The sequence below is a fragment of the Pholcus phalangioides genome, unplaced genomic scaffold (genome assembly GCF_987345545.1).
Source record: "Pholcus phalangioides strain wild (caught in Gottingen) unplaced genomic scaffold, Ppha-v1.0 ptg000017l_1, whole genome shotgun sequence".
Taxonomy (NCBI): domain Eukaryota; kingdom Metazoa; phylum Arthropoda; class Arachnida; order Araneae; family Pholcidae; genus Pholcus; species Pholcus phalangioides.
In genome coordinates this window covers 50,368,822-50,396,782 of record NW_028301610.1, presented here as the reverse complement: position 1 = coordinate 50,396,782, position 27,961 = coordinate 50,368,822, and the positions used below count along the sequence as shown (strand labels likewise).

Below are 27,961 nucleotides of genomic sequence, written 5' to 3'. Positions count from 1 at the left end.
AAAAATATATATATACTCAGGGAAATTTTATGAGACGTTTGAAAAAAACCACTTATAAAATCTTATGTCTCATTTAAAGATATACCATCAGAACGTACCCCAAGGATATAAAATGTGGTAAAAATGAAACATTCTGGCTAATAATGAACCAATATGATATTTTTCAAGGAAAAAAAATGGTATTTAGGCCACTTTTATTTGATTTTTTGAAAAAAACCACTTGGTTAAAACCAAACAACCCTGATTTGAATAAAAAGTCCTTTATTTATTTATGAACTTCAAATTACTATTATTGACAACAAATATAAACATTTTAAAATTGTTCACTTTCAGCAGTTCAGTGTAACTAGGGTTGGCAGGTTTTTGACACGTTTGATGGTTTGATTCTGCGATTTAAACTGTCACATCAAAAACCCTTCATCAAAAACCTTCGCCATATTGTCAAAAACCTCAAATATTGCTTTTCAATATAAAAATTCCCATTGGAAATGCACACGTTAATTGCATGTAATGTTTAAAGTGACTATGTTGTACAAAGAATAAATATTTAATATGATTCTAAAATAATTTTCTACTCTACAGAATTATTTTGAACAAAAAATATATATGTTTTTTTTCTTATAAAATATACAATTTGAATAAAGCATAGCATAAACACTGAAGAAAAACTATGGAATGATTTGACATTCCAAAATTTCTTCATTTGCTTATTATTAAATAATAACAAGCAAATTATAAATTATACATGTGCTTTGATATAAAACTATGGAATGATTTGATATTCCAAAATTTCTTCATGTGCTTATTATTAAATAATAAGCAGCAAATTATAAATTATACATGAGCTTTGATATAAACCATCTGCTGTACTCTTTTTACAACAGATAAGTGCTTGAAAAAGTTTATTACATTATATATATAATGATTTCTGTTGTTATTAAATTATTTAGATAATCACTGAGATACTCTTATTGTGCATAACATTGAAATATATCTAGCGATCAAAATACTAAATTGTACAAGGAAAATGTCATTTAATTTGGTAATGCTAGCTTGTACATGAAGCTTAAAAAAAACTCCTGTAACGTATCTTTAGTCAAACCTAGTTATTCTTACTTCTGCACTATGATATGGTATATTTAATAGCATTTATAATGCAATGGTTTTCCAGTTGAAGCTGTATTTAAGTTTAAATATAAAAAAAATAATAATTTGAAAATACTCTTTGAAACTGTGAATATACACTGAGCTCCAAGAAATTTTTAGATGAAAATAAATGTGTTTAATTAGTGTATTAGAGATTCTGTGAGAGAATTTTTACATGGAATAAAATTTTGGGCAGATCAGAAAATTTGAAGTATCAAAATAGATTCTCAGTAATTATAATTCCGAATATAAAACCCTTTAACCTACATAAAAGTAAGTTTTTTATTTAGCATATCAGGTTAAAAAACTATTTGACAACATTGACAATAAGTTTTTTACTGCTTTAACGGGGGGGGGGGGGGGGGGCATTGATGCCCCTCAGCGTCAAAGGTGAAGTTGACTGTTCTAATGTATATACAGCTTGCCCCAGCTGACTAAAAACATTTAGTTGCAGCTTTGATACCGTATCTCTGTCAACAATTAGTCAATCATTAAAATTTAGGTCTTTTGAGGTGACAATATACAATGAACAACTATTATAGCCACACATTTTTGTAATCTACAAATACATCGATTCAAGTTGAAGTGAAAACGTCGAGTAATTAAAGTTTTTGACTCATAAATGTCCTGTTGCTTTCTTTTTTTACTCCTCGTCTGTGAGGGACTCAGGTCATTTAAACCACATGAGAAGAAATAGAGAAAGGCATTGAATGGCATTTATTTTTTTGTACCAGTCATTTTTCTTGTTTAGTGTTGAAAGAAAAGCGCAAGGGAAATTTCCTACCAGTGTCAGTCATTGTATGTGGGTGAGTTCACCAAAAATTTCAAGATCCTGCACACCAGTAACACACAATCACTCTCAATGTCCAATCAGTGCTGCTCATATAACATCATGCGACAAGCAAGCAGGGTTAGTAAAAAAACCATTTTTCAAAGAAACATTTTCTGGATATTAATGCTGAGGTGAACTCGGAAAGTCATCTTGTCTCCGCCAGGACTCGAACCCAAGCCCTCTTGTATACCGGGCAAGCATGCTACCATCTACACCACTGGAGACACGACCCTGCCTTTAAGAGAGGCTACTAATGTCTCTACTTCAGTGCCTCACGCCACAGTGCGTGAAATAAGGAAGGCAGGGTCGTGTCTTCTTGGAATCCAGAACTTTTGAAATTGGAAGATTCTCCTGAAGAGGGGATACACCCCCCCCCCGCCCTCCTAGACTCGATCAAAAAAAAATTTGTTTCGAATATTTTTTTCCCCATCAATTAAGAAAAAGTTCCATTTCCCCCCCCCAAGGCAGGTTCTGTATTGCATCCCTCTCCCCCCCCCCAGCAGAATATAATTCCATGTCAGTCTTTCCATGCAGAGAATAGAGAAATAACATCTACATATTCATAAAACATAAGTTTCCTTTCGTGGATGCTATCAGAGATTGATAATCTTGGGTATAAAATGTACTCTTGAAAGCTTTATATTTAGGTTTATATGGCTTATAAAGTCTTATATTTTCTTTCTGAAGGCATATTTAATCGGTGGAAGCAATTTAAAAATGTCAAAATACAAAGCTGCTGACAAAAAAAACTTGTGTTTACCACATGGCTGTTAATGGGATACAATAAAGATTATACGTGAATTTCAGCAACCAGGGTCATGCCCCTGATCAATGATTGCCGATAAACGCTACGCAAACAAAGTCACATCTTTGCCAGTTGCTTAAATGCGATCACCAAGACTTTATACGGCTGCTCGATGGAAATGACCACGGCTGTCCTCTATGGGTGTTTTCCCTAACGACGACGGCAGTCATTGACGTCACGACAACGTTAAAGCTTATGTAAAATCTAATTTTCTGCCAAAATCAAGAGAAATTTAAACAAATCCAGAGAGCGAGAGAAAGGATGAGAAATCCGGAGTCTCCCGCCTAAATCCGGAGAGTTGGCAGGTCTCTAAATGTTTCTTTGATATCTTGGGCTGAGAAAAAGCCATCTATCTCTCTAAACTGTCCCACCTGGGGGCCATTTCCTGAAGTTAAGAGAGGCTTCTAATGTGTCTACTTCAGTGCCTCACGCCACATTGTGTGAAATAAGGAATTCAGGGTCGTGTCTCCAGTGGTGTAGATGGTAGCATGCTTGCCCAGTATGCAAGAGGAATTGGGTTCGAGTCCTGGCGGAGACAAGATGACTTTTCTTTTTGAGTTCACCTCAGCATAATATCCAGAAAATAAATGTTTCTTTGATATCTTGGGCTGAGAAAAAGCCCCATCTATCTCTCTAAACCATTTTTTTTAAAAAAACAAAAAAACCAAGTTTTTTTTGTTTTAAATTGTATTAACATTAAAAAAACAATAAAATTTCTGAAAAATCATTCAAACTTATATGGGGCCATTCACGTATTATGTAAGCAGATTTTTAGCCATTTTTGACGCCCCCCCATTGTCAGCAAAACACTGACCCCCCCCCTTGTCATCAAAAGTCAGAAACCCCCTCGATGCTAACGTAATACTTGGATGACCCCTAATAATAAATTAAAATAAAATGTTTATTTATGTAATTAACACTATTCCCATATTAATCAATCAATAAATATTTCTTACATTTTAACAAAAACCAACTTTTGCAATTTAATTATTTTTTTGCTTAACTCAATGGATTACTGTGTGTTTGAATATTCTTTTAATATTATTAATCATATAATATAAAGATGTTTTCTCCAGTTACTTTCAGTATATTTAATTAGGAAGCTATTTTGCAAAAACTGCTTTAAAAATTAGGTGAATATAATGTATTTAATAGAGCAAAAATAATGCAGATTAATTAGCGATGATTTATGATATACAGGATGATTATAACCAGGGGCAGTCTTAGGGTAGTGCGACCAGTGCAATTGCACTGGCGCTAAATGAGTAGGGGCGCCGAAACATGAGAAGGGCGAAAAATGGAAAAATGATTTCTACCCGCTCTAGGAGGAGTGCCAAATCCAAGGTAAAAGGGCAAAAAAAAAAATCTGACATATGTTACGACATAAAATATCGCTGTTCCTTTGAACGCATCAAAACGAAGTGATTGAAACAAAAGTTTTTTTTTAAATATTGGGGAGGTCGGGGGCCCAAATATGGGTCCCACTCGGGTAAAGATTTTGTCTCGAGCCGCCCCTAAGTGCAACGTGTGTGTGTGTGGACTTGAAAATTGCACCGGTCGCACTGCCCTAAGACCGCCCCTGCCGGTGAGTGACGGTAACGGTAAAGCTTCCTATGAGGCTCCTAGACAGTATCTCTGGTAAGGTGTGACCACAATGGGACTTTAGAAGGACATCTTTTTGCTTTCAAGAAACTAATGAGGAACGTATGTTGGAAGTTCAATTTGATTTTTATAACAGCTTTGCAAACCAGATTCTACAATCATGGACCCCCCCCCCCCCCCCCATTCTGTTTTTTAAACTAAAAAAAAGTGAGGTGCAAAATATATATTGCTCTATTCCATTGGGATCGTTGTCCCTAACATATGCTTCACGACATTGTTTTACACCTTCGTAAGGTACTAGGTGGAAGAGAATTGCGTGTTATCGTTGAAATTGAAGCCGAAGTCCCTGAGGTTAAAAAAAAAAATCTAGAGAGAAAAATAACCCCTTCTCAGTGCTGTTTTAACGCATGGACTCACAAGTAGAGGGGCCTCACGAAAATGAGATCTAGTTAAAATTTTCTAGAATTTACTAGGCAGGGCATCAGAAAAACCACTTGACTAGGGGGCCCTATGATGCTCTTAAGATGGCCCTGTCCCTTCCCCAGTGTCCGTAGTGTGCTTTCTCGGGGGCAGACTTTTCTTGAAATGGTTATGCTCAGATAAAGGAGTTACAAGTGCCCCCCCCCATTCCGCTCGGGTCACCGTCCAAGTTGCTTCAGAATAGTTACGGGCCTACCCAAGTTGCAGAGCCCGGTGCTTTAGCTGGTGTTTGCCTGCCCCTTCCATTTCTCAGTACTGGGTCTGAAAGGGATAATTTTAAATGAAGTTCACATGAGTTTTATAAATATGAAAGTAATCATACGAAAATATCACTTTCACTTAACCACTTTTATTATCAGTTTAACCCTTACGCGTGAAACTATACTTATTTTACCATAAAATTCAATTAAAATAAGTATGAAGAAGATAGATCCTTTGTGGTGAGTACCCTGCATAAATGTGTGACTTTTTTTTAATGTTTTTAAATCAAACAAGTTGGGTTTTTATGCTAGTTTACAAGTTAAATGGTGGTAACCCCATTTTAGGAAGAAAGCTTTTCTGACTTCTTCGTCCCTTAATATCGAACCAACGGGGGGGGGGGCAATGGGGACGATCACCACACACCGAGTCAGATAATATGGTAGAATGAATCTGTCTCGTATTTTACGGGACAGTAATGACTAGCAAAAATTGCCTCCTCCGACACATCACTCTGGATCCGCACCTAGGGGGGGGGGGGGGCGCTGATTACGTTTTTGCACCGGGCGCAACTTGGTCTAAGACCGGCCCTGATTATAACTAAGGCTGATTTCAAAACACTGTAAAAAAAAATGATCGTCAGAAAGAATTGAAAATTGACATGAGTATTCCTGAAGAAATGGAATTTTATTTGGTAGAGGGGAAAAAAATACTTAAAATTAATAACATCATCCAACACGTGGGAAATTTGCTTGCAGAATGGAAACGATAGCCAGTCATGGCAAAATGATAACTTAATTATAGCATTGCACAAGTTCATAATTCATGGAAACATCACAAAAAACAAAGTAATTGAACAAATAACTATAGCTTACTCAAGAAATGTTAAATATGTTGAGGTGAAAGCACAAAAATTCTTGTGCAACAACAGATCAGAGTATGAAAATGTATGCCAGGTAATGTAGTTACTAGTACACTGGTCTTTGTCCTTTAGGGACAGCTGGTGTCTTTATTGGATTATAACACCATCTGCCCCTAGCATGGTGTCACTACTGTTGCTGCTTCTTTGTGAACGAAAAAAAAAAAAAGAAACCCTGTGAGAGATAATACACCACTACATTTAGAGCATCAGAGTGTAGCCAAAAGTTAGAAAATGTGGTAAGAATGAAAAATTTTTGCTAATAATGAACCAATATGATATTTTTCAAGGAAAAAAATTATATTTAGGCCACTTTTATTTGATTTTTGAAAAACCAAACTGGTTTTTTAAAAAAACCACTTGGTTAAAACTAACGTATAAACCAAACAATCCTGCAAGCAAGTATTTAGCATGCTCAAGAAAAAAAAACCCACTCCATGGTGAATTGCTAAAAACTGACTGTCCTTTCAATTCATGCTTTTATGTTTTTGCTCAGATTGTACTACTCGCGCTGGAATTTTTTTTGCTCCTCTGAGACTACGATTTCAGTTTGTATTCTCTTTCATCAGAGAAGCGATTTAGCGATTTTGGTGTAGTTTTTACTATGTTTTTATTTGTGAGAAGCACCTCAGTTAGAGCTTATCTTATTTCACTCTGCAGACAAGTAAGAATAAATAGTTTTTGTTCATATTTAATAGAGCTGGTGCTAGTTTGGCGCACTGGACCATGGTGGGGAATTATTCACTTTTTCTGTTCCTTTGACACTCTTTCTACATTTCGGATGGGAATGGTGTATGCCAAAATTCACACTCAATGCGGCTGACCAAGTAACGAGTAATATTTTTTTCTCGTGTTCTGTATTTTGTTATCAAAATATCGTCGCTCCAAAGAACCCGTTTCCACTGATCTACGGTCCAATTTCGATGTGCTTTGCACCACATTAACCGAGCAACGCGGTTGGACTTTGTGATCAAAGGCTTATGGGCAGCAGCACGACCATGAAAACCAATCAGATGTGCTTCCTTACGGATGGTATTCATTGAAACAGTACTCCCGGATGCCTGTTGAAACTCCTCGCGGATGAGGGCCATTGGTTGGGTGCGGTTCTTCCGAATTTCTCTGGACAGCACCCGTCAGTCTCTATCTCCCAGTTTCATTGGTCTGCCGACTCGGGGCAAATTCCGACAATCACAGCTCACCTTCCACTTCTTAATCACATAGGTCACTGTCGATTTTGGGTACTTCAGCTCGCTAGATATGTCCCTTAAGGATTGGTCATTTTTGTGATACCCGATAATTATACCTTTCTCGAAATCAGAGAGCTCCGAACTGTGCGCCATCTTGCATGCGACTAATGCCGATGTTGTTTCCTACACGATATATACCGGCGGAGGGCGTGACGTATCTCAGGACCGCAGATATTGTCATTTGCATAGGTGTCCAAATACTTATTGGTAGATAGTGTATATGCGAAGACAATGACGTGTGATATATTTGGCGTTAACCAGAGTGCATCACGAGGAGGCCTATCGCATTACACCCCGTGGAATATGGTAGCCCAGGTCATGAAGATACTCACAAACTGTGCCACAAGAAGATCAGAGATGTGTGTTCAATACCCTCTTTTATCCATGCCAGTGCCTTTTTCTGATACAAGGAACAATTGCAAAGACAGCACCATGGTGATCAAACAGTACATTGCTATTGAAGAAAAGCTGCACACCAATTGTTTAGCATATAAACCTTTCGGTGAGAAAGGTAAAAAAAGACGTACAGAATAAGCTGTGAACTGTTTAAGTAACGATCTAATTATCCTATTATTCAGTAAAAAAAGGTGGTGGTGGAAAAAAATAAACATGTTTTCCGTTATTCTGAAGCTATGTGTATAAGCAAGATGGTCAAATGAAATAAAAAAGTAATATTTTCATTGATGCATAAGCTCATGTTAAAATAAATTCATGGTTTAAAATTTTTTCTGAAAAAATAAGTGTTTTTTGACAAAAACATTTTTATTAAAATGATCAAACAACTGAATATTATGAAAAAAATATTCGGTCCTGTAAAATATGGGCCATATGGTCACACTATGTGTATAACTCCCAAATATATATTTTTGAAATTTTTATTTACTACAAGTGAGGACTCTTATTCCGCCAAGCGAATGTGGACTTTTTGGACACCCTGTATATTGAAGAAATTTTCAAAATTTGTTAAGGGTTCCACAGAAGCTTTCACGTTGGAAAATCTTGTATGTTCTACTGTGTAGTGGTCACAAATTTATGAACAATTATCAGCTATATATAGGGTGGTTATAATTAAAGATTTGATTCCAAAGCTACACAACAAGAACTACTGATCAGAATGACTTGAAAATTTGCATGGGTACTCCTGAAGCAATGGAAATTTCTTTGGCAAAAGAAAAGAAAAAAGTGCAAGTAGTGCAAAATGTGCATGTAGATGGTGCTGTGTACTGGCCAACAGTAACCCGATAATCTATGTTGTGCAACCACGTAGATATTTCAACAGCATCAGTGTGTGGATAGCATAACTTTTATCAAGATGACCATTGCGATACCAGCAAAGCAGCTGCTGAAGAACCATTTTGGCAGTAACAGGATAACATGACACCCGGCTGGCTGCCAGTCAACCTGACTTCAACCCTTGCAACTTCTGGCTTTCTGGAGGTACCTCAAAATGTTATGAACAGTGCTTGGATTGCAAACTTTGGTGAATTGAAAGCACATTCACATCATTACCATGACATAGCCTGATCACATTGGACAACATAATTAACATTTCTTGAGTAAGTTGTCGTTATTTGTTCAATTACTTCATTTTTGTGATGTTTCCCAGAATTATGAAATTGTGCAATGCTAATTGCATTATCATTTATCATTTTGCTCTGACTGGCTATCGTTTCCATTCTGCCAGCCAATTTCCCACACGTTCGGTGAGTACACTGTCATTAATTTTACATTTCTAAGTATTTTTTCCCCTTTACCTCACAAACTTCCATTGCTTCAGGAATAAACATGTAAATTTTGAAGTAATTCTGTCAATGGTTCTTTTTTTTACAGTGTTTTGAAATCAGAACCTTAGTTATAATCACCCTGTATATTATAAATCATAATTTTAATCTGTACTATTTATTTAAAAATACAAACTACAGGCAAAAGCCCAGTTACAGTTTGAATATATGAATACAAGATAAAGATAAAAATATATGTATATACAAAATAAAAATTTAAAAATATACATCAGTATTACTGCATCTTAGAAATTGGTAAAATGGATAATTTTTCAAAACATTAGAGAACGATATGGAGGAAAATGAAAAAGATTACGGCATCTTTCAGGTTAACTTTGCAATGAAGAGAAAGGTAGAGAGTATTCCTTTGCCGCAAAATATAGTTCCCATACATCAGAGGTTTATACTGAAAAAATATCGTTCTGAACCAATGTTTAATCGTTTAAAATGTTTAAATTAAAAAAAATATTGGTTACCATTATCAAAAATCCATAGCAACGGCAACAACATTCTGGCGCGATATCGTAGAAATTTTCTCCGCCAATATCACTGTCGTGTTTTTTTCATTACACCGAATTATATATACTGAAATATACATACATATTTTATATCGCTATTTTCGGTTGAATTTTCCATAACGATACAATTTTTCATTCAGTTTTACATGCAGTTATAGGCCTACGAATATTCATTAAGTTTTTTTCTCCCGAAAATATGCTTCAGTGAATTGAGATATTCACTCGTAGATAACAGGAAGTGTCTCTCTTCCACGAGAGCGTCGATACCGTTGTGAAACCCTTTATGGGTGCAGAAGTTTTTGGTTTTAGATGCTCCTTTTTCTTAATTATTTATTTCTTGCCACCTTCTTGGGAGAGTAGTGGTTGCTGAATCCCCTATTGCCGATCACGGAGAGTGTTAACACGAGTCACGTCTTCACTCACACGAACGCCATGTTCCATCCAGCAGGACCACCTGTTTCTCCAGATGCCCCTTGCCTTTAGTTTCTCTTCAGATAAAATAAGTGGGGGGGGGGGGCACAGTGGGTTAGGCTTTCATCTTTTATGTGACAGTTATATCTATCTTTTCACGCTAAAATGTTCTCTGGCACTTCCTTTCCAATACTCGCTGCAAACAAAACTCGATAAGAATCATCAGTCATAACCCCATGCAGCGGCACATCAACGGTAAGTAACAAGAGACTAAAACTCGTGAAAACAAGGGTCATCGACATATACCGTTCGAGGAGGGGGGTGAGTGACGGAAATTTCGGCAAGAAAAAAAAAATTCTAAACTTTTCCGCATTATTATTATTATTTGGTGCTATTCTTGCATTTTCACATGAAAACAGAATTAATCTGCTTGTTCTTAATTTTTTTTTTATTGCCTTCAAAAATTTTATTTAACGTGCATTTTTTTCATATAAATTAAAAATCCCAAAGTTTTTGAGAGCCATGGTTAATATACAGTATTTTAAAATAATACGTTGCTTTCGTATTATTGTTTGGAATTTTTTTTATAAATAAATTTCAGCTAAGAAGGAAGGGAAATAATGCAGAAAAATATATGTTTTTTAAATTTTTTTAGTGTTACTTACGGCACATCAATATGATAAGTGACACGCTGATGTAAGATAATTATTTTTCTAAATTTTAAAACACTTTCTTACAAAAAAAAAACAAAAGCAAATTATTTCAAAAACCTCACTTTAATTTCTGAAAGTATCGGCACTGGTTTCTTTTTTTTAATTCTATAATTATTACTAATTTACTGTGATTTTAAAGATTTTCCTCAGCGAGATTGGCGAGAATCGGCCATACCTTACCAAGGCTGTGCATAGATACATTGGTTAAGAGGTTTTTGTTCCCATAGCAACGAGCGATGCAGTTCCCTCGTAGCTTCCCCTTCACTGCAAAGTTAACCTGAAACGGACTATAAGATTGATTTGTGGGCAATAAAAAGTAATAAGGTTTAGAATATTAGGTGCGCGTCAATATCAAAGTGAAGAATTTTTACAAACAATCTGGTAAGGGCCCGGAGACGGCGAGTTTCAAGTGAATCATAACTGAATGATGAGCGAAGTATTTCGTTTGGTAAGTAATGATTATATGACTGATGTTTCTTAAAATACACATAGCGTAAAAATCTGTTAAGTACCTAATAGTGAGTGCGTATCTAGTGTTGGTCAATTCAATTGAATACAAAATATGTATGTTTAATAAATAGCCATGGTGATTAGCAGTACATTTATGGTAAAAAAAATAAAATTAAAACAACATGGGCCACAGAGCCCTCTATGCTCCTACTTCGCTTTGTATCAGCCATGACGTCAATTGATAACCTCTTGGGGCAGTCATCGGTCAGCTGTACATATACAACACAGTCCAATGCCTGAGCTAGACATGGGAAGCATGTGGAGAAACAAAAATTTCTAATTTTCCTCTGCTTTCCTAACAGACTTTGTTGATCTGAAACAAAATCATTCATGTCTAATGCCATCCAGTCAAAGCAAAGCTAATGCATGGCAACACTACTATCACAGACCACTTATTAGCGTCTAAATGGGGCTTTAGAGGGAGAGGGAGGCTTTCTGATGATAACTAATACTGAGAGAAAATTTTAAACAGCGCAATAGTTTTTTGATTATGGCCTCTGAAATTCACTAATAAACTTGTTACAATAAACTATTCACTAATAAACTATGTTAAAATAGGCATTTATTTCATGGAAATTTCAGAAACTGCATTTTCACTAAAAAAGTTTTAAAATCAGCAAAAAAAGGCATTTATAGCATTTTGCCTGAGGAACTTCCAGGCTCTAACTATAACATACTGAAGATTCACTGCACTTGTGCAACTGCCCTTTTTCTTATGTGTTGTGGCATCCATTACTTTATTTTACCCTTCCCACGTGGTTGCTTTTTCCCATCTCATTTCATCTTCAAAAAATTGTACTTTTATTTTTTAAATTAATTTACCAAAAGGCTCTTCTCAAGGCTAAATTACTTAGTATTACCTTTTACTTACGATTTTTTTTTGGAGTTTATGATTATTCTTTCTCCTTTATTTCATCTGGATTACAATGCATATTCAGCCAGTTTTTTCTTCAAGCACCTTGGTGGGTGCAGGCAGTGAATTGTTCGCTCATGTGGTACTCCATCTTCAGCCGGCCTCTCACCCTCAATCTGCTCTAGTCGCTGTCCGAGCCAACTACGAGTGTAATTATGGCGTCTAATTTGAGAAGTGGTGATAGAGATATTTAATTGGCAGTGAGTGTCACCAAATTACCGGAAGCAAACTTCCATTTAACAGGCAAATACTATCGATGCTATTTTATAGTTCACGGTAGGTTAAACTGTACCTAAAGGAAAGTGCCAACGTAGTAGTGCACGAATGCATCATTTTTTGGGAGAAAGCAAAAACTCCTACAAGAACGATACCTCATTGTGTAGAAAAAATTATAAATATGTACTCTCTCTCTTATTGGCGTGCAATCTTCAAAAAAATGCCCACCGTACTTCAGAATTATAACTAATATTATATTAATATTAAATATTTTTAAATAGTAAAAATAAATCAGTAACATTGATAAATAATTAAAAAATTGGCCTAGGGGGTTATGCCAAGGAATTTTTTTACTTGAAAGGGCTCCACAAGTCAAAAAAGGTTGAGAACCGCTGATATGAAACAAAGAAACAAAGGATTATCAAAGTACCCACGGATATCAAAAAATTCGTAGAATAGTAACACACAGGCAATTGTAAAAACCAGTGGTAGTAAAAAGACAAAAATCATAAGTCGACTTAAAGAGAGTTAAGCCAAACATGTGTCGAGTTAGAGAGTTTCCCCTTCATTGAAATTAGTACTGGGCCAACCAAGGGAATAATAGATGTCGAGTTATCCACGTGTCGAGTTACAGAGAGAGTACTGTATATATAACCTAACACACACACACACATATCCCCCTTCCAATTAATCCAGTGTTTCCTTAACTTTTGGAACCTGTGGCCCCACCCTGACTTCATCATTTATCTGCAGCTCTGTCCAGAATGGCCTAAATTAGAGATGTAAAATTCTTGAGAATAATCTTTCAGAGAATATTCTCATCAAGGAGAATATTCAAGAATATTCTCTGGTAAGACTACTATTATAAATAACTTGAGAATATTCTTATAAGTTCTTGATGAGAATATTCTTGTAAGTTCTTGATGAGAATATTCTTGTAAGTTCTTGATGAGAATATTCTTGTAAGTTCTTGATGAGAATATTCTTGTAAGTTCTTGATGAGAATATTCTTGTAAGTTCTTGATGAGAATATTCTTGTAAGTTCTTGATGAGAATATTCTTGTAAGTTCTTGATGAGAATATTCTTGTAAGTTCTTGATGAGAATATTCTTGTAAGTTCTTGATGAGAATATTCTTGTAAGTTCTTGATGAGAATATTCTGTTAGTTACACATATAATATCTTTTGAGAATATTCTCTGGAAGGACTACTTTCATCAATTACTAGGGAATATTCTTATAGAAAATAAGAATTATTCTGAAGTTATTAATAATAGTCCTTCCAGAGAATATTCAAGAATATTCTTGATTTTTCTGAGTTCAGAATATTCTGAAAAAACACAATTTTATCAATAATGCTTTCCACTAAGTGGTTAATTCTGAAAAAAGTTGTACAGCCAAATCAACGGTAATAGAATAAAAAATTCACATCGTGCATTGCGACATGAAATATCGCTGTTCCTTTTTACGAATCAAAACGAAACGATTGAATAAGTTCAATTGAGGGAGGTCAGGGACACAAAAAATAGGTCCCGCTCGGGTAAAGATTGTCTTGTCAAACCACTAACAAACCATGCATACGCAACTGAACATCTTTTCGGAGTTTCATCGATCTTGTCCCAGATACCCGAAGAGTAATAGTTAAAGCCTCCTTAGACATGAATGAGTGCCAGAACTGCCTCCTAGGCACTATCTATACCTAGGACGCCTTGATAAGTTCACCTTGAAGTCACTTATCAGCTTCACGCCTTGATAATCCCCCTTCAAGAAACTAATGGGTAACTTGTATGAAAAAAAATCATTGAATTTTCAACACATCTTTGTAGAAGAGATTCCACCCCACCCCCAAAAATTGTTTTCGAAACTAAGAAAAGTATGGCTTATCCCATTAAGATCGTTGCGCCTAAATATGCTTCACTGTATTATTCAGCAACTTGGTAAGGCATTGAGTGAAAGAGCGATAATTAGTCTCAAATTTATTAAATAGTGCACCACTTCATTCACATGTAATTTTTTCACTACATTATATTATTTGGAAATACGAATCATTGTGAACGGAATCTAGCTGCCTGCAACTGTAAGGTGGGCTTATGTATTACGATATGAAACACAGTGGATAGCATTTGGATACACAAAGGGCACCACAAACCAAAAAGAGAAATTCGGGAACCAGTGATTTATGACAGCGTTTTAGGAAATACAAAAATAACGTTCGAAAGAGAAATACAAGATTGGGTAGTCTTATGTTGCTATTAAAATACTAATCTTAAATGCTATGCGTGTTCAAGTGATTTATAAGTGTACTCAGAAAGTTAACCATTTTAAAAATTAGATTTGAGGGTCACTGGCCACACCAGACGACTCCAGGGGCCACAGATTGAACACTCACGGCCTGCACCAGTTATTGAAAAAAATTACATATTTCTGTTTGAGTTGGTTCATTCAGTAATGTTTAATTATATTTCTGAAATTAAAATATTATGCATTCTTGATGTTTAATAAATCAATTGCTCATGAAGCGGCTTTGTTCTCCTGTATCTCTGTTTATGATCCAATTTGAAAATAAATCTTCAAAGAGAAACTAAGATTTTGTGAATAATTCTAAGACAGGACTGGACAAAGCGCAAAACGAATCTCTGAGTCAGAACAATTTTTCAAGCGAAAATTCCCAAAAGACAGTTTGTGCAATCAGATAATGTTATCATTCGGGAATTGCTTTTTGCATATTACTTTCACAAAATACAAATCAGAAGTATGTATAGAAACAAATTGAAACAAATATTGGTTAGCAGACTTTGCTTTAGATGAAACTTTTTTCATAAACCAAATCAGTAAAATTAAATTTGAATGATTTTGATAACAAAAATTGGCCATACCTTGGGCAAGGGTGAAGTTTGAGGCAATGCGGATGAGCAACGTGTCAGACTTTTTGACGGCTTGCCTTTCTGTTTACCTGGTTTCGACATCTATAAAGAAATAAAAATGCTATAGTCTAAAGCAGTGGTTCTAAACCTTTCTTTGCCCATGGCCCCCTTTCAACCATTTCTCATTCCTGTGGCCCCCCTTGCGAACATGAATAATTTTCTACTCTCCCCCCCCCCCCCCCCCCCGTTTTCCCATTAGAAGATAGTTATTCAAAAATTGTATGGAAGTATAAACACTTTTGAATTTAATTTGATTAATTATTAATTTATGAAAATAACGAAAAAGCAAAAAAAACATAATAGAATACAGTAAACATAGAAAAAATCCCTTGGGGTCACAAACTGTCTGTATCATCCTAATGTTACTTTTTGTGAAGTTTATTGTTTTGTGTTTTTCTCAGTTTGATTTGTATGTTTTATGTGTTGTGTCACACAGTCCAATTAAAAATATATATATATTTTTAATTGGACTGTGTGACACAACACATAAAACATATGTGTAATATGTGTACGTAAACATATGTGTAAACTCTGCTCTTGAAGACGGCACAATGTCATCAACTTACTGTACTGGATGAAATTTTTATTATTTTCAAATTAGTTTTTTTTTTTGTGTAAAAGATTATGGTTTCATTGAGAAATGTCAGTTGTAGCTTCCAAAATATGCATTCTTATAATGATAAAAATCTCAAAAAGTGGTAGCAAGCAGTTTTATTAATTTTATTCTCTTCATGCGGATAAGAGTAGCAATGAGGGAGACCACACAAATGAATGACAATTGAAAAGTTCAACCTTTCACATCGTTTTTAACAATAATACATGTATCAAGGATATAGGTTCAAGTTTTAGCCCTACTATGAATTTAAAAAAATGAACTAAAGTACGTGTGAAAACTTTCTTAATATTTGTTTGAACCATTCATTCCAGAAAAACCATATACGCAGTGGCAAAACTGTTCATGTGATCAGAATAATGATTCATTGTCAGGATTTCAAGCCCATCGGAAAATATAAATAATCAGATTTTCAAATAAGAAAATTATCAGTTGACTTCAATTTCGATACGGTAAAAATCTGATATTTCGTTGGATGACAAGCTACCTTCAAGTGGCTTTTTGGTTCATAATGTGACCGCTCTCTCGCAGGCGAATGAAGCAGCGTGCGTGTTGGCTTAAACACAACACAATATTTCACATAATAGTCCGTACTATGTTTAATATACAAGGCGCATAGGTAACGGGTCATATGACATTTTACTGGTGAACCATTGGTCCTAGGGACATACTTCCAGTTGGAAAAAGTACCCGAATAATGTGTAGTACTCAGATATTTGATTAATGTTGCCAAGGGTTACATAGTTATTAAAATAAAAATGTTAACTTTTTATGCGGACACCCTGTGCCCCAAAACCCAATTGGAAAGTTGTTTCCCGGTCTCCAACAAAAAATTCAACGTTTCTAATTGCAATATTCACTGAGATATTCGAAGAAAGTTGGGGGGAAAAAAAACAGCATTAAATGCGGGAAAACCATTTTACCCGCATTTAATGCTGTTTTTTCCCAAATTTCTTCAATTTTTTTAATTCGCATATCTCGGTGAATATTGCACTTAGAAACATGAAATTATTTTAGTTGGCATCGGGAAAGACAGAGCAACAACTTCTTAATTTGAGAGGACGGTATAAAAAGTTGTTTTTTTAATTTTATAGCTATACAACCCCTTACAACATGAATGACATATCTGAGTTGGACACGTGATTTGGATTCTTTTTCTAGTTGGCTATGTCTCTAAGACTAATGGCCCACCAGTAAAGTGCCATACGCCGTGTTACCCATGCAGCCGCCCACACGTAAAAAAATAGCTTGAGAGGAAATACAGTCAACTCTCATTTTAACAAATACCATTATAACGGGAAAAATATCGTTTTAACGAAAATCTCTCGGATAGGTTTACATAGGAACAATATAAAAATCTGGAATTCCTTTGTAACAAAATTTCGTTATTACGAAGTGATTTCTCGGGCGTCTTGGAGTTTGTCTAATGGGGTTTGACCAAATCGTATTAATAAAGGGTCTTTAATACGCTCTGGGTTTGACTGTATTTCCCCCAAAAAAAATCTGACATTTTTGCAGTAAAGTAATTGAACTTCGGCAATTTGATCTGAAAACAGTCCTTTTTATAATGATTGTCCTTTTTACTTTTATAAATTTAGGAAGGAAACAAAGGGAAGAAAGGGTGGGGAGAAAAAAGAAAAATGGCCAAGACGGGCTCGGTTGTGCGTAAATGCCTTGAAATTCCACTTGTGTGCAAGGGGATTCGTGCCTCACTCAGTTTTATGACAAAATTTCACATTTATGAGACGTATGACTACCGGCGCGAGATTAATCTCTATATCTATAGCTTTCAATATTAAAATATTTCATTTATACGAAGCACAATTTCAATTATTTGACATTTTCATTTTGATTCGAACTCCAGATCTTCGGCATTTAGACATCATTTCCAACTATCAAATCCAAGCAGTTTTTGCAGATTGTGAAAACGCGTTTCTGAATTGGTTTTGCATGCGTATTATCAACACTAAAAACCATAAATTTTAGGTTGACAGATACAAAGAGATGCATTGAGCGGGTTATGGACATTTCAAAGTGAAGACTTACGTGAGAATTTATTGCACTTTTTTTAGAAATCAGCAGATGCAGTGAATCTCTAATAAACAGATTTAAATCGCTTTAAATGTAGTCATACACCTTTTTAGAATTTTTTTCTAATGTCCACAACATTGTTCTTGCAGGATAGGAAAATTGCATTGAAATTATTTAGGATGCTGCAGGCCACTAGTAGGGCAGTTAAAAGGAAGCATTACAGTACCGATTAAAAAACTCTAAAGATGTGGTGTCAATATTAGAGGAAGTCCCAGGGGCGGCTCGAGCTTACCTGCCGCCCGGGTGTGAAGCCTCATGTGCCGCCCCTACTGGCGACCCCGCCAGGAGGCTGATAGGGCTTCGGTTAAGAGTACCTCGAGATAAACCTGATTTTTTTTTTGAGAAGAAAGCCGCACATCATTGTTTACCGTGCAAAATGTGCATGACCATACGTCCCGCTTTTGAAGTAGAAAACTTTTTCCTTTAGTAAAATAATTCTAGAACAAAAAACATTCTTAATAAATGCCAGATAACTTAATCCTTGAAAGAGCACTTATTTTTGTGAGCCATCATCACTTATCCTGTGAAGATATTAAACGGGGTAATTTTTATTAAGAAAATTTTTTCTAAGGTGTTTCTGGTATTCCAGGGGCAAGTGAAAAACCAAATTTTTCCTTTGCCTTCATTTGACTATTGTGGATCAAATTCTGAGTGAGGGTATGGGCCCCTAGGCTGGGATCTTTTGCAGCCCCCCCCCCCAGTCAGATTTCTCACGGCCCCTTCTATAGTTAATTTATAGCCTGAAAAAGGACAAAATTATGAGAATTATCCCGGGCTCTTGTGGGGGCCATGGGTGAGGGAACCAAAATGCACACATGGCCCTTGTTATAGAGTACAGAGGTGGCGCTTGGCCATGCGACCCATTGCGGCCACATGGGGCACCGCTTAAGAGGATGCTAAATCCGGGGTGAATGGGTAAAAAAAATTCCATTGGCCAAAAAAAACCAAACTGTCGGCTCTGGAGGGGCGCAAAATCCGAAATGAAGGGCCAAAAAAATGTTTTGTTAGGAATTGTTTGGATAAATTGTGAGGGAGGGGCATGACCTTCCAAGGGTAGGGCTGACAGGGCTCCAGCTTGAGGCCCGGGACTAAATCCTAATAACTTTTCTTTTTTCACTCTATAAATTAACTGTAGAAGGGGCCCCGTGGAAAATCGGGCATGGGTCCCACGAAAGATTCCCTGACGCAGGAGGTGGGGCCTATGGAGGGAGCAATTGTTAGGAAATGGAAAAAATAAGTCCCACACGGGTACTGATTTTGTCTAGAGTCGCCCAGATAGCTAACATTCTTGTTTCTGGTATTACGATTAGAGGCCTTGTCTATTTTCTCAACGTTTCCGTTGTCCAGGTATGGTATGACTCAAAAGCTGATGTCGTGAATTTTTACTGTGTTAAATTTTGTTGTCTTAAGTAAAGTCTGGTGCGCCGCACCCCTTGCACCCTCGCTTAAGCCGCCCCTGTCCCAATACATTATCACAGCAATGTAGTTTCGCGGGTATTTGGTCTCTTGGAGTTCGTTATAACTGAATTCGACTTTATTTCTTTTCAGCAGAGGCAATGGATTGGCACCCCCTTTCAAAATTCATAAAAAATACCCCAGAGCAATCATTCTCTATTCGATTTCTATAAATATATTCCCCATCAGACCACTCAGTGCTGGCTGAAGATAGCTTTGTGCTAAACTAGATGGCTATCCGTCTGTAATTGCATGAAAACGATGGGTTTTTACAAGCTTTCATTTTTCACCCATCTACTTCTTGTTCAATTTACTACCAGCAGTCAAAAGAATGTCAATGAATGGTCAACAAATCTTTGTCTGTTTTCTTTATGGCAGCCCTCTTTGAATGAAAAGTCTGAACACACACAATTTTCTATCTTTACAGTTACTTCATTTTGCTTAAACCTGTTCTATAGTTTGTGTCAGGGCCCACTATCACCCCCAAGTCATAAAACCACCGAGATTACATGAACCACTTTTTTTATTTCCTTCCTCATGTTAATGTTACTTGAATGGGGAAAAATTACGAAAATATATTCTACGCATTTTGTTTGAAATTACATTTTTTTAGTCAGAGTGACTAAAAAAATTTAATGTCAAAAATTTCTTCGTGGCCCCCGTATCAGTAGCCGTGGCTCCCCTTTTGCAAGATTTTCATCCGTGGCCCCCGGTTGAGAACCACTGGTCTAAAGGATGCTCAACCTTGGAGAATGCGGGTCACTTCATCCATTGGGAAACGTTATGGGCCATTCAAGTGATCTTTGATTCTGCTTCCAATGTAAATAAGTCAAGGGGGAATGGGATGGCAGTTGTCTCCCACAGCACTAACCATCCATATAGAGTTCCGGACTGCCACGTAGCTAGGCTAGAAGAGATCTCGGCAACAGGATAAGTCCAATGTTCTGGCGTTCATTCATTGCTGCATTATCCATCCTTTTTTAAGACCGGATTTGTCCACCATTTTACTGTTGGATACCAGTGTACTAGGTTTAGATGAACGAAAAACCCTTTCAAACATGAACACAGAGCGAGGCATCCACTTGTGATCTTTATCACTCATGTGTATTCAGGTCAGGCAAGTGATTTCCGACACAATTACATCTGCAAGTGTCACAGGTCACTCAAGAGTAGGTTACTCATGATTTGGGCATGTACTGTGGGTCACGTGATCTGGAACTGCGCTGCAGCTCCGGATAATACTAATATACTGCAGGTCTCTTTATTGAAGAGACCCGCGGTTAAACTTCACAAGTGATTACATTTGTAACCACCTGTAAATGTGCAGCAGGCCACCTAACTCATCTAGGATTGTGCTGCGATCTCAATACTGATCTTAAATACATTGCGGGTCCCTTAAGTGATCTGTTAAGGTGCTCAGAAAGTTGACTATTTAAAAATTAGATTTGAGGTCATGGGCCACAGACGAACCCAGGGGCCAAAGGTTGAGTACGCATGGCCTACAACAGTTATTGAAAAAAATTCACTACATATTTCTATGTTTGAGTCAGTTTAGTATGTTTCAGAAATTACTTTATATGCATTCTTGATGCTTAACAAAATGAATTAGCTTAATAAACAATCATTTGATTTAAATTTTAAAAAAATTAATTTGAATGATTGTGATGCAACAAAAATTTGTCATACCTTGGGTGGGCTCAGACTTCGAGCCAATGCGGATGAGCGACGTGTCAGACTTCTTGACTGCTTCTCTTTCTGTTCACCAGTGCCTTTACCTGCTTTCACCACCTATAAAGAAATCAAAAGGATATAACCTATACAACAGTACGCATGGCCTACACTGGATTCGGAACAGCTTTGGTATAAGGGACAGATTGGCGATTTTTTTTTTCTGACGCCAAATATGTCCAACAGTCCGAGAAAAAGCCGCCAGACACTACGTGCGCCAGAAAAAAAAAATCGCCAGCATAGAAAACAGCAAAAAACAATAAACAAAAATAAGCTCTGGATTGTTTAAAAAATAAAACTCTGGAAAAAAATAAATCAATCAGGGTTTAAATAAAACCCGGACCGTTGTTTAAATAATAAATCGATCAGGGTTTAAATAAAACACGGGCATTGTTTAAATAATAAATCGATCTGGGTTTAAATAAAGCCCAGACAGTTGTTTAAATAATAAATCGATCTGGGTTTAAATAAAGCCCAGACAGTTGTTTAAATAATAAATCGATCTGGGTTTAAATAAAACCCGGGCATTGTTTAAATAATAAATCGATCTGGGTTTAAATAAAACCCGGGCACTGTTTAAATAAAGGAAAAAAAAGGGAACAATACAACCTGACCAGTGACAAAAATGTAATCCAAACACTCGACACAACCGACAACAAGAACAAACGACAAAATGGCTGTACGACTATTTGAAAAGATGTGCTACAACAACTAACGCCGCCTGGCAGAATTTTCCAGAACAGCGACAACCCAGCAGAACAACACCGAACCAGAGTGCGCCAACGATGGCAACTTATCGCCGGAAAAAAGTCGCCAATTTGGCGTGTCCCTTATACCAAAGCTGTTCCCTGGATTCTTTTACTGCATATCAATACTGTAAGTTTAAGCAGAGGTAATTCAAAACTTCTTGAAACACGTCACCCTATCCATGTAAGTAGGTCGCATTTGATCCTGGACCATAATTTGCCCATCACTAGTCTAGAATATGACAAGTTGGACATGTAGGGCTCATACCCAAAAACTAAAAAGGGTTGGGGGAGGGTACCTCACCAAACAAACATATAATTGAAAAAAATTTTACTTAAATTTATAGTAGAACATTATTTCAGTATCCTACGAGATCGACTCCAGCCAAAGCAAAATGACAGAAATGACTTAGTGGAAATAAAAATTTGAACGAAACGGGTTTATAGCAACCAGATACTTTTCTGCCTCTCCTCACAGTATAAATAATTACATTTCTTGAAGTCTTCCACAGTGAAGTTTGTCAACAGCCTTCTAGAACGCACAACAAATTATGAAGACATGTTTAAGAATGACGCTCTTTCTAGACCGCATTCAAAAGCTCAGTACAAAGTGTAAATTACAAGGTCAGATGTGAATAAGTCAAGGTGAACCGTATGGTTTCACTGCGTTGATCTTCAAGGGATTTGTTTGAATCTTACTGTTCAAGGCGAGTAATCATTTGAAAAATGAAGCACTTCCGTGTCTAGCTCTTTGCTGAGCATTGTAAGTATTGTTTATGCCCAAGGGCGTAGCGAGGGGGGGGCCTTGGGGGTCTGGTCCCCCCCACCCCCCGAAATGTGAGAAAATGACCCAAAAAAGGAAAAAAGATGGCCAAATCCATTGTTCTGTCACTTTGGTCCCCCCCCCCAAACGAAATTTCTGGCTACGCCCCTGTTTATGCCTCTGCATGCCGTAAAAGTACAGAAGACAATTGAATGCTACAAACACGTTGCAGCTCTCTCGATGATATTCAAATATACTGCATGCCTCTTTAGTGAAGAGTTACCCGCGGTTCAGTTTCACAAGTGATTACACCTGTAAACGTGTAGCAGGCCACCTAACTCATCTAGGATTGTGCTGGGATCTCAATACTGATCTTAAATACGTTGCGGGTCCCTTAAGTGATCTGTTAAGGTGCTCAGAAAGTTGACTATTTAAAAATTAGATTTGAGGTCATGGGCCACAGACGAACCCAGGGGCCAAAGGTTGAGTACGCATGGCCTACACCAGTTATTGAAAAAAATTCACTACATATTTCTATGTTTGAGTCAGTTTAGTATGTTTCAGAAATTACTTTATATGCATTCTTGATGCTTAACAAAATGAATTAGCTTAATAAACAATCATTTGATTTAAATTTAAAAAAAATTAATTTGAATGATTGTGATGCAACAAAAATTTGTCATACCTTGGGTGGGCTTGGACTTCGAGCCAATGCGGATGAGCGACGTGTCGGACTTCTTGACTGCTTCTCTTTCTGTTCACCAGTGCCTTTACCTGCTTTCGCCACCTATAAAGAAATAAAAAGGATATAGCCTACACCAAGGGTGCTCAACCTCAAGTTCAGGCCACTTTAATAATTTCAAAACGTGTTGCGGGCCACAAGTGATCAATAAAATGCTGCAAATCATGTAAGTGCACCGCGAATCAATTGATCACCAAGTGCTCATACAAATCACGAAGCCGAAACAATCTTTGACAATCAGATATTCTGATTGTCAGACCTGTCATACACATGGGTGGAGATAGGGGACAGCAATGACCCTTCTCGGTGTCTCTCATAGGTAAAGCAGACTGATCATGTATTTGAGTATATGAATTGGCATGCCCTCCCCAATCATCGAGTGAGGGAAGTGCAACTGCACTTGACAATTTGTTTTTCTGTTCAGTGTCTTTATCTGGTTTCGACACCTAAAGAAATAAAATGCTATAGTCTATACCAGCGGTTCTCAACAGTTGCTCCGTGGAGCCCTCGACTGCAGTCTCGAGAGAAAACGTAAATTTGAAAAAAAATAATTTTCGATTTAACGTGGATAAATAAAAATAGGACTACGGGCTTCGCCATAGAAATTGTACACCAGAAAGGGCTCTGCGAGTCAAAAAGGTAGAGAACCACTAGCCTACAACATAATTACTCAAACTTTTGGTTCCATCACCCCCTTCAGAAATTCAACGATGTCCTCAACTCACAAGCTATCCTATAAGATCCTGTTATACACCTAGCATCTATCGCCCTTCGGAACCTTCCAATCGCTGGCCGCGCGGCCAGCCGATATTTTAATGAGTAGAATTTTTTCGAAACCTTTTGATGAATCACAACTTTGGACTCTTTTCCTTGTTAGAGAATGTGTGAGCATGGGAGTCAGGGCCACAATTAGGGGGAGCAGGCGGTTCTCGTGCTCCAGGCGCTGGACCAGAGGGGGCGCAAATGTTATTCTCAAACCTCTCCTTCAACATTACAAGGGGGCACCAAAATGTGCACTTGCCCAAGGTGGCCAAGCATCTAGTTGCTGTACTGATGGCAGCGCCGTCTTAATGCATGGGCCCACCCGGGCTTGGCCCGGGAGCAAGGGCGTCGGAAGCGTTTCGAATCTGTGGGTGCCCATCTTGAGATTCATGTAGGAAATTTCGATTTTTGAATCAATTCTGTGGGTGCTCGGACCCATTCTACAAACTTCCGTGGGTGCTCGAGCACCCACAGCACCCCCGGCTCCGACGCCACTGCCCGGGGGCCTCGAAAGAAGAGAGTCCTCAGAAAAATGAAAAGTGGTTGAATTATTTCAGAATTTGCCAGGAAGGGCCTCAGAAAAATCAATTGGCCCGGGGGCTCATGATGCTCTAAAGATGGCACTGCCTGATGGGAGTGACCTAAGACCTGTTTAAATGCGTGATTAAGTAGTTAACTAAATTTTAAGTTACAGATTGTTCAAAAAGTATCCGAAAGTGATTAAGTAGATGCTCATTGGATAATTTTTATAGAGACCAAGAGCAACTGGTGCATGTGCATAGAGCCTGCTCAAAGAAAAGAATTTTTTATGCTTTATAGCTCGTAATACCAGTAATGTAGCTAATTCATGAAAATTTCACACACCTGCGAGAAAAATTGGTCAATGTGGGAAATTTCTTGGCGTTTGTAAGAAATTCTGAGTTTATTAAACAATATTTTTAAAATTATTTAAAAATCTTGTTTTTGAAATTTAATACAGATGCTCTTCTTAATGTTAAATACTCTGTTATATATTTTTACCAATAGATGGCAGCAAATCCATTTTGAAAGAGGGACATATTCCAAACCCGTCTAGTTTCAAACATATAATAAAATCCTCCACACCAGAGCCCGATATATATTTTTGAATCTTTAACTTTTTTCAACTCCTGAGAGCACGTCGACCAAATACTTTATAGCTTCCACTATTTCCAACACCGATTGATTTTCAGCTCGTTTTTTTAAGGTAGTTTTCATTTCTATAGCCCAATAAACATTCATGGCATAGATATTCAACAAACTTGAAAGTTGTTGTCCTCCCACCACTTCACTATCCCATATTTCTGAGAAATTCTAGCTAAATGGAAAATAACCCCCCCCCCACCCACAGAGAGAGCGTAAAGACCCCTCCAAGACTGCCAGGCAAAGCTCACTAACGCATGCTCATTGGTCTGGATTATACTGCATCTGTTCCGCACTTACCAATTAAATCAGTGTAAATAGCCCTTATCATCTGCATGCATTTTAAAGTATCACCCGTGCCAAGCCCGTAAGGGCAATAACTTCACAAAAGAGAAGTACAATATATAATTTAGTCTGTACAACAACTATGGCTACACGCATCTAAACGCTAGCAGACGGCGAAGATAAATAAAGGGGGTATGTGTCACTACCGCAGTGACAATTGGCACCCCGTACCCACTACGTATGGTATTGGCATTGGTAAAGTATCACTTAACGTGTGTAAATAGGCCTTAAGAGACACGGGTGTACTTGCAGGAAAGGTGGGAGAGGCCAATCGGTTATAGCACAGGGTGGCAAATTTGAGTAAAAAGTCAAGAAAATCCGACTGGAATGTGAGAAAGGTGACAAACATGGCCACCATAAAGGGGGGGGGCCTAACAGGGCCCGAAACAGTTATCATTTTTTAGTTTCTTACACTAAAAATTAACTACAGAAGGGGCCTGTGAAAAGTCTGACCGGGGCCATCAAGAGACCCCAGCCTAGGGTCCCCGCTCCAGGTTGTGGGGGCCATGGTGGCAAAATCCACGTACCCCAGTGTTCTGTTTGTTCCTTTTTCTCATCCTGCCATAATTTCAGCAGTAGTGTTGGATTTCAATTTAGCTACACATGGATGGGTAAGTAAAAGCTTTTGTCCCCAATAAGGGCAGTCATGGGGAAAAAAATGCAAAATGAAAAACTGATTTCCCGATGCAAAATAATATTAATGTGAGAAATTATCTTAAAAATATTTATAAACATGATCACACAGGTAAGTGTAAGTACCTCCATTATGTGAGAAAGATCCTCGATCATAGTATTCTGAGCCATTCTAGCTCTCCGAAACCGAAAAACTATACACAGCGAACTAAGCTACAAACACCTCAAACGAAAAAATGAAAGCGGTCTCCACGTTGGCAGTGCTGAGAACCGTGTTTCCAAACATTAGAACCCCTCTATATAACGAAGTATTGTATATGAAGGCGGTATTACCCAAAGCTGCATAAGAACTTACAAGCGGCTTTGGTATTACCGCATGTTCACGATATCTACAGACAAAATGTTCGGAAGCCCGTATTCTGTTCCCTGATTGGTTAATTTAGTTGAGGGTGGTCAGGCCAAAATAATAAAGTTAGCAAACATCCTTACATAAATACCACGGGAAAAAAAATACTTGAAGCGGAATAGCAAATATTGAAAAGAAAAGCCCCCCCCCCCTCTTTTCATTGGATTTTTTGTGATATGAATAGTAATTGGGCGCGGTAGCCCGGTCGATAAGATGCTCGCCTAAAGTACCAAAGGATGTTTTGAGGTGTCGCGAGTTCGATACCCGGTTCGTCCTTGTCAGAAAACTTTCCTGACACAGGGGTACAACAAAAAACGGCAACTTGACCGCAGCAAAAAATTGATACCGCAGGGAGTTCCCCCATCGAGAGGTTAGCGCACCAACCTCTCGATGAGTATAAAAAAACAAGCCTGCCGTTCGGAATCGGCGATAAATTGTAGGTTCCGGTCTAATTATCCCTCGTGTGCAGAAAATGACCGTGGTGCGACAGAAATGATCAAATGAATAGTAATTTCAAGAAATAATCTTTTTTTTCCATTTCATCGCTTTTTCTCTTCCTTTATTGTGTAAAAAGGTAAAAATATGTGGATATGCAAACGATGGAACAAATGCGTCACGCTAGGAAAATTCAAACACCTAGCATAATTAAGTTTTTTTACGTTTCTGCCGACCGGAAATGGTCTTAGGGTACGTCCATAGTGCACCGCTTCCCGCTTCTCGCTTTATTGCTTAAACCGCGGCAGTTGTAGAAGGCGAGATGATCCCGCGCGATTCTAGCTGGTGGTGGTTATAGTGCACCGCTCGCGGGAGCGTCTGCCTGCGTGGGCAGTTGGCATCATGGAGCTATCACGTCGGGATCTATTGTGTGTTTTTGTTGACAACAAAAAATATTTATTATAAAATTAAACATGAAAGAATGACGAATGTACATGAAATTAATAGGACTCGCCTTGAAGTTGCAATGGGTTTAGTGTAATCGCTAATTATAGTAAATTAATTAATTGATGATAAATCAGCGATTTCGCTTTTAGTGCCACAACAAATTTTCGATTAGAAAAACGAAAATTAATCGTTACAAAATTCCGTTTGATTTAGTTTTATCGTTAATTAGTTTACATTAATAATAAAACTAAATCATGATCAATAATTAACTAAATCAACTAATAACGATAAAACTGAACTGACCGATAATTAACTAATTAACGGCAAAATCCGTTGGATTTCGTTTTATCGTTAATTAGTTTATTAACGATAAAACTAAATCATTATCAATAATTAGTAACGATAAAACGAAATCCAACGG

General features: G+C 37.3%; 1 protein-coding gene across 4 annotated transcripts in view; it reads right to left on the bottom strand.

The window, feature by feature from the left end:
* Positions 1 to 26,512, bottom strand: part of LOC149074061 (uncharacterized) — a 65,015-nt gene extending 38,503 nt beyond the window's left edge. For 3 of the 4 annotated variants that reach the window (XR_016194450.1, XM_089246904.1, XM_089246905.1), the window contains exons 1-4: positions 26,379 to 26,512; positions 23,295 to 23,396; positions 21,059 to 21,160; positions 15,166 to 15,255 (exon numbers count right to left, since the gene is read on the bottom strand). Coding sequence is in view for 3 of the 4 variants with exons in the window: in XM_089246904.1 (XP_089103030.1) it covers positions 15,166 to 15,255; positions 21,059 to 21,160; positions 23,295 to 23,396; positions 26,379 to 26,423 (339 nt within the window). In the remaining variant the exon portion in view is untranslated. The remainder of the gene's footprint in view (positions 1 to 15,165; positions 15,256 to 21,058; positions 21,161 to 23,294; positions 23,397 to 26,378) is intronic. The other variant, XM_089246906.1, reaches the window with a different exon arrangement.
* Between the last annotated feature and the right edge of the window lie 1,449 nt (positions 26,513 to 27,961).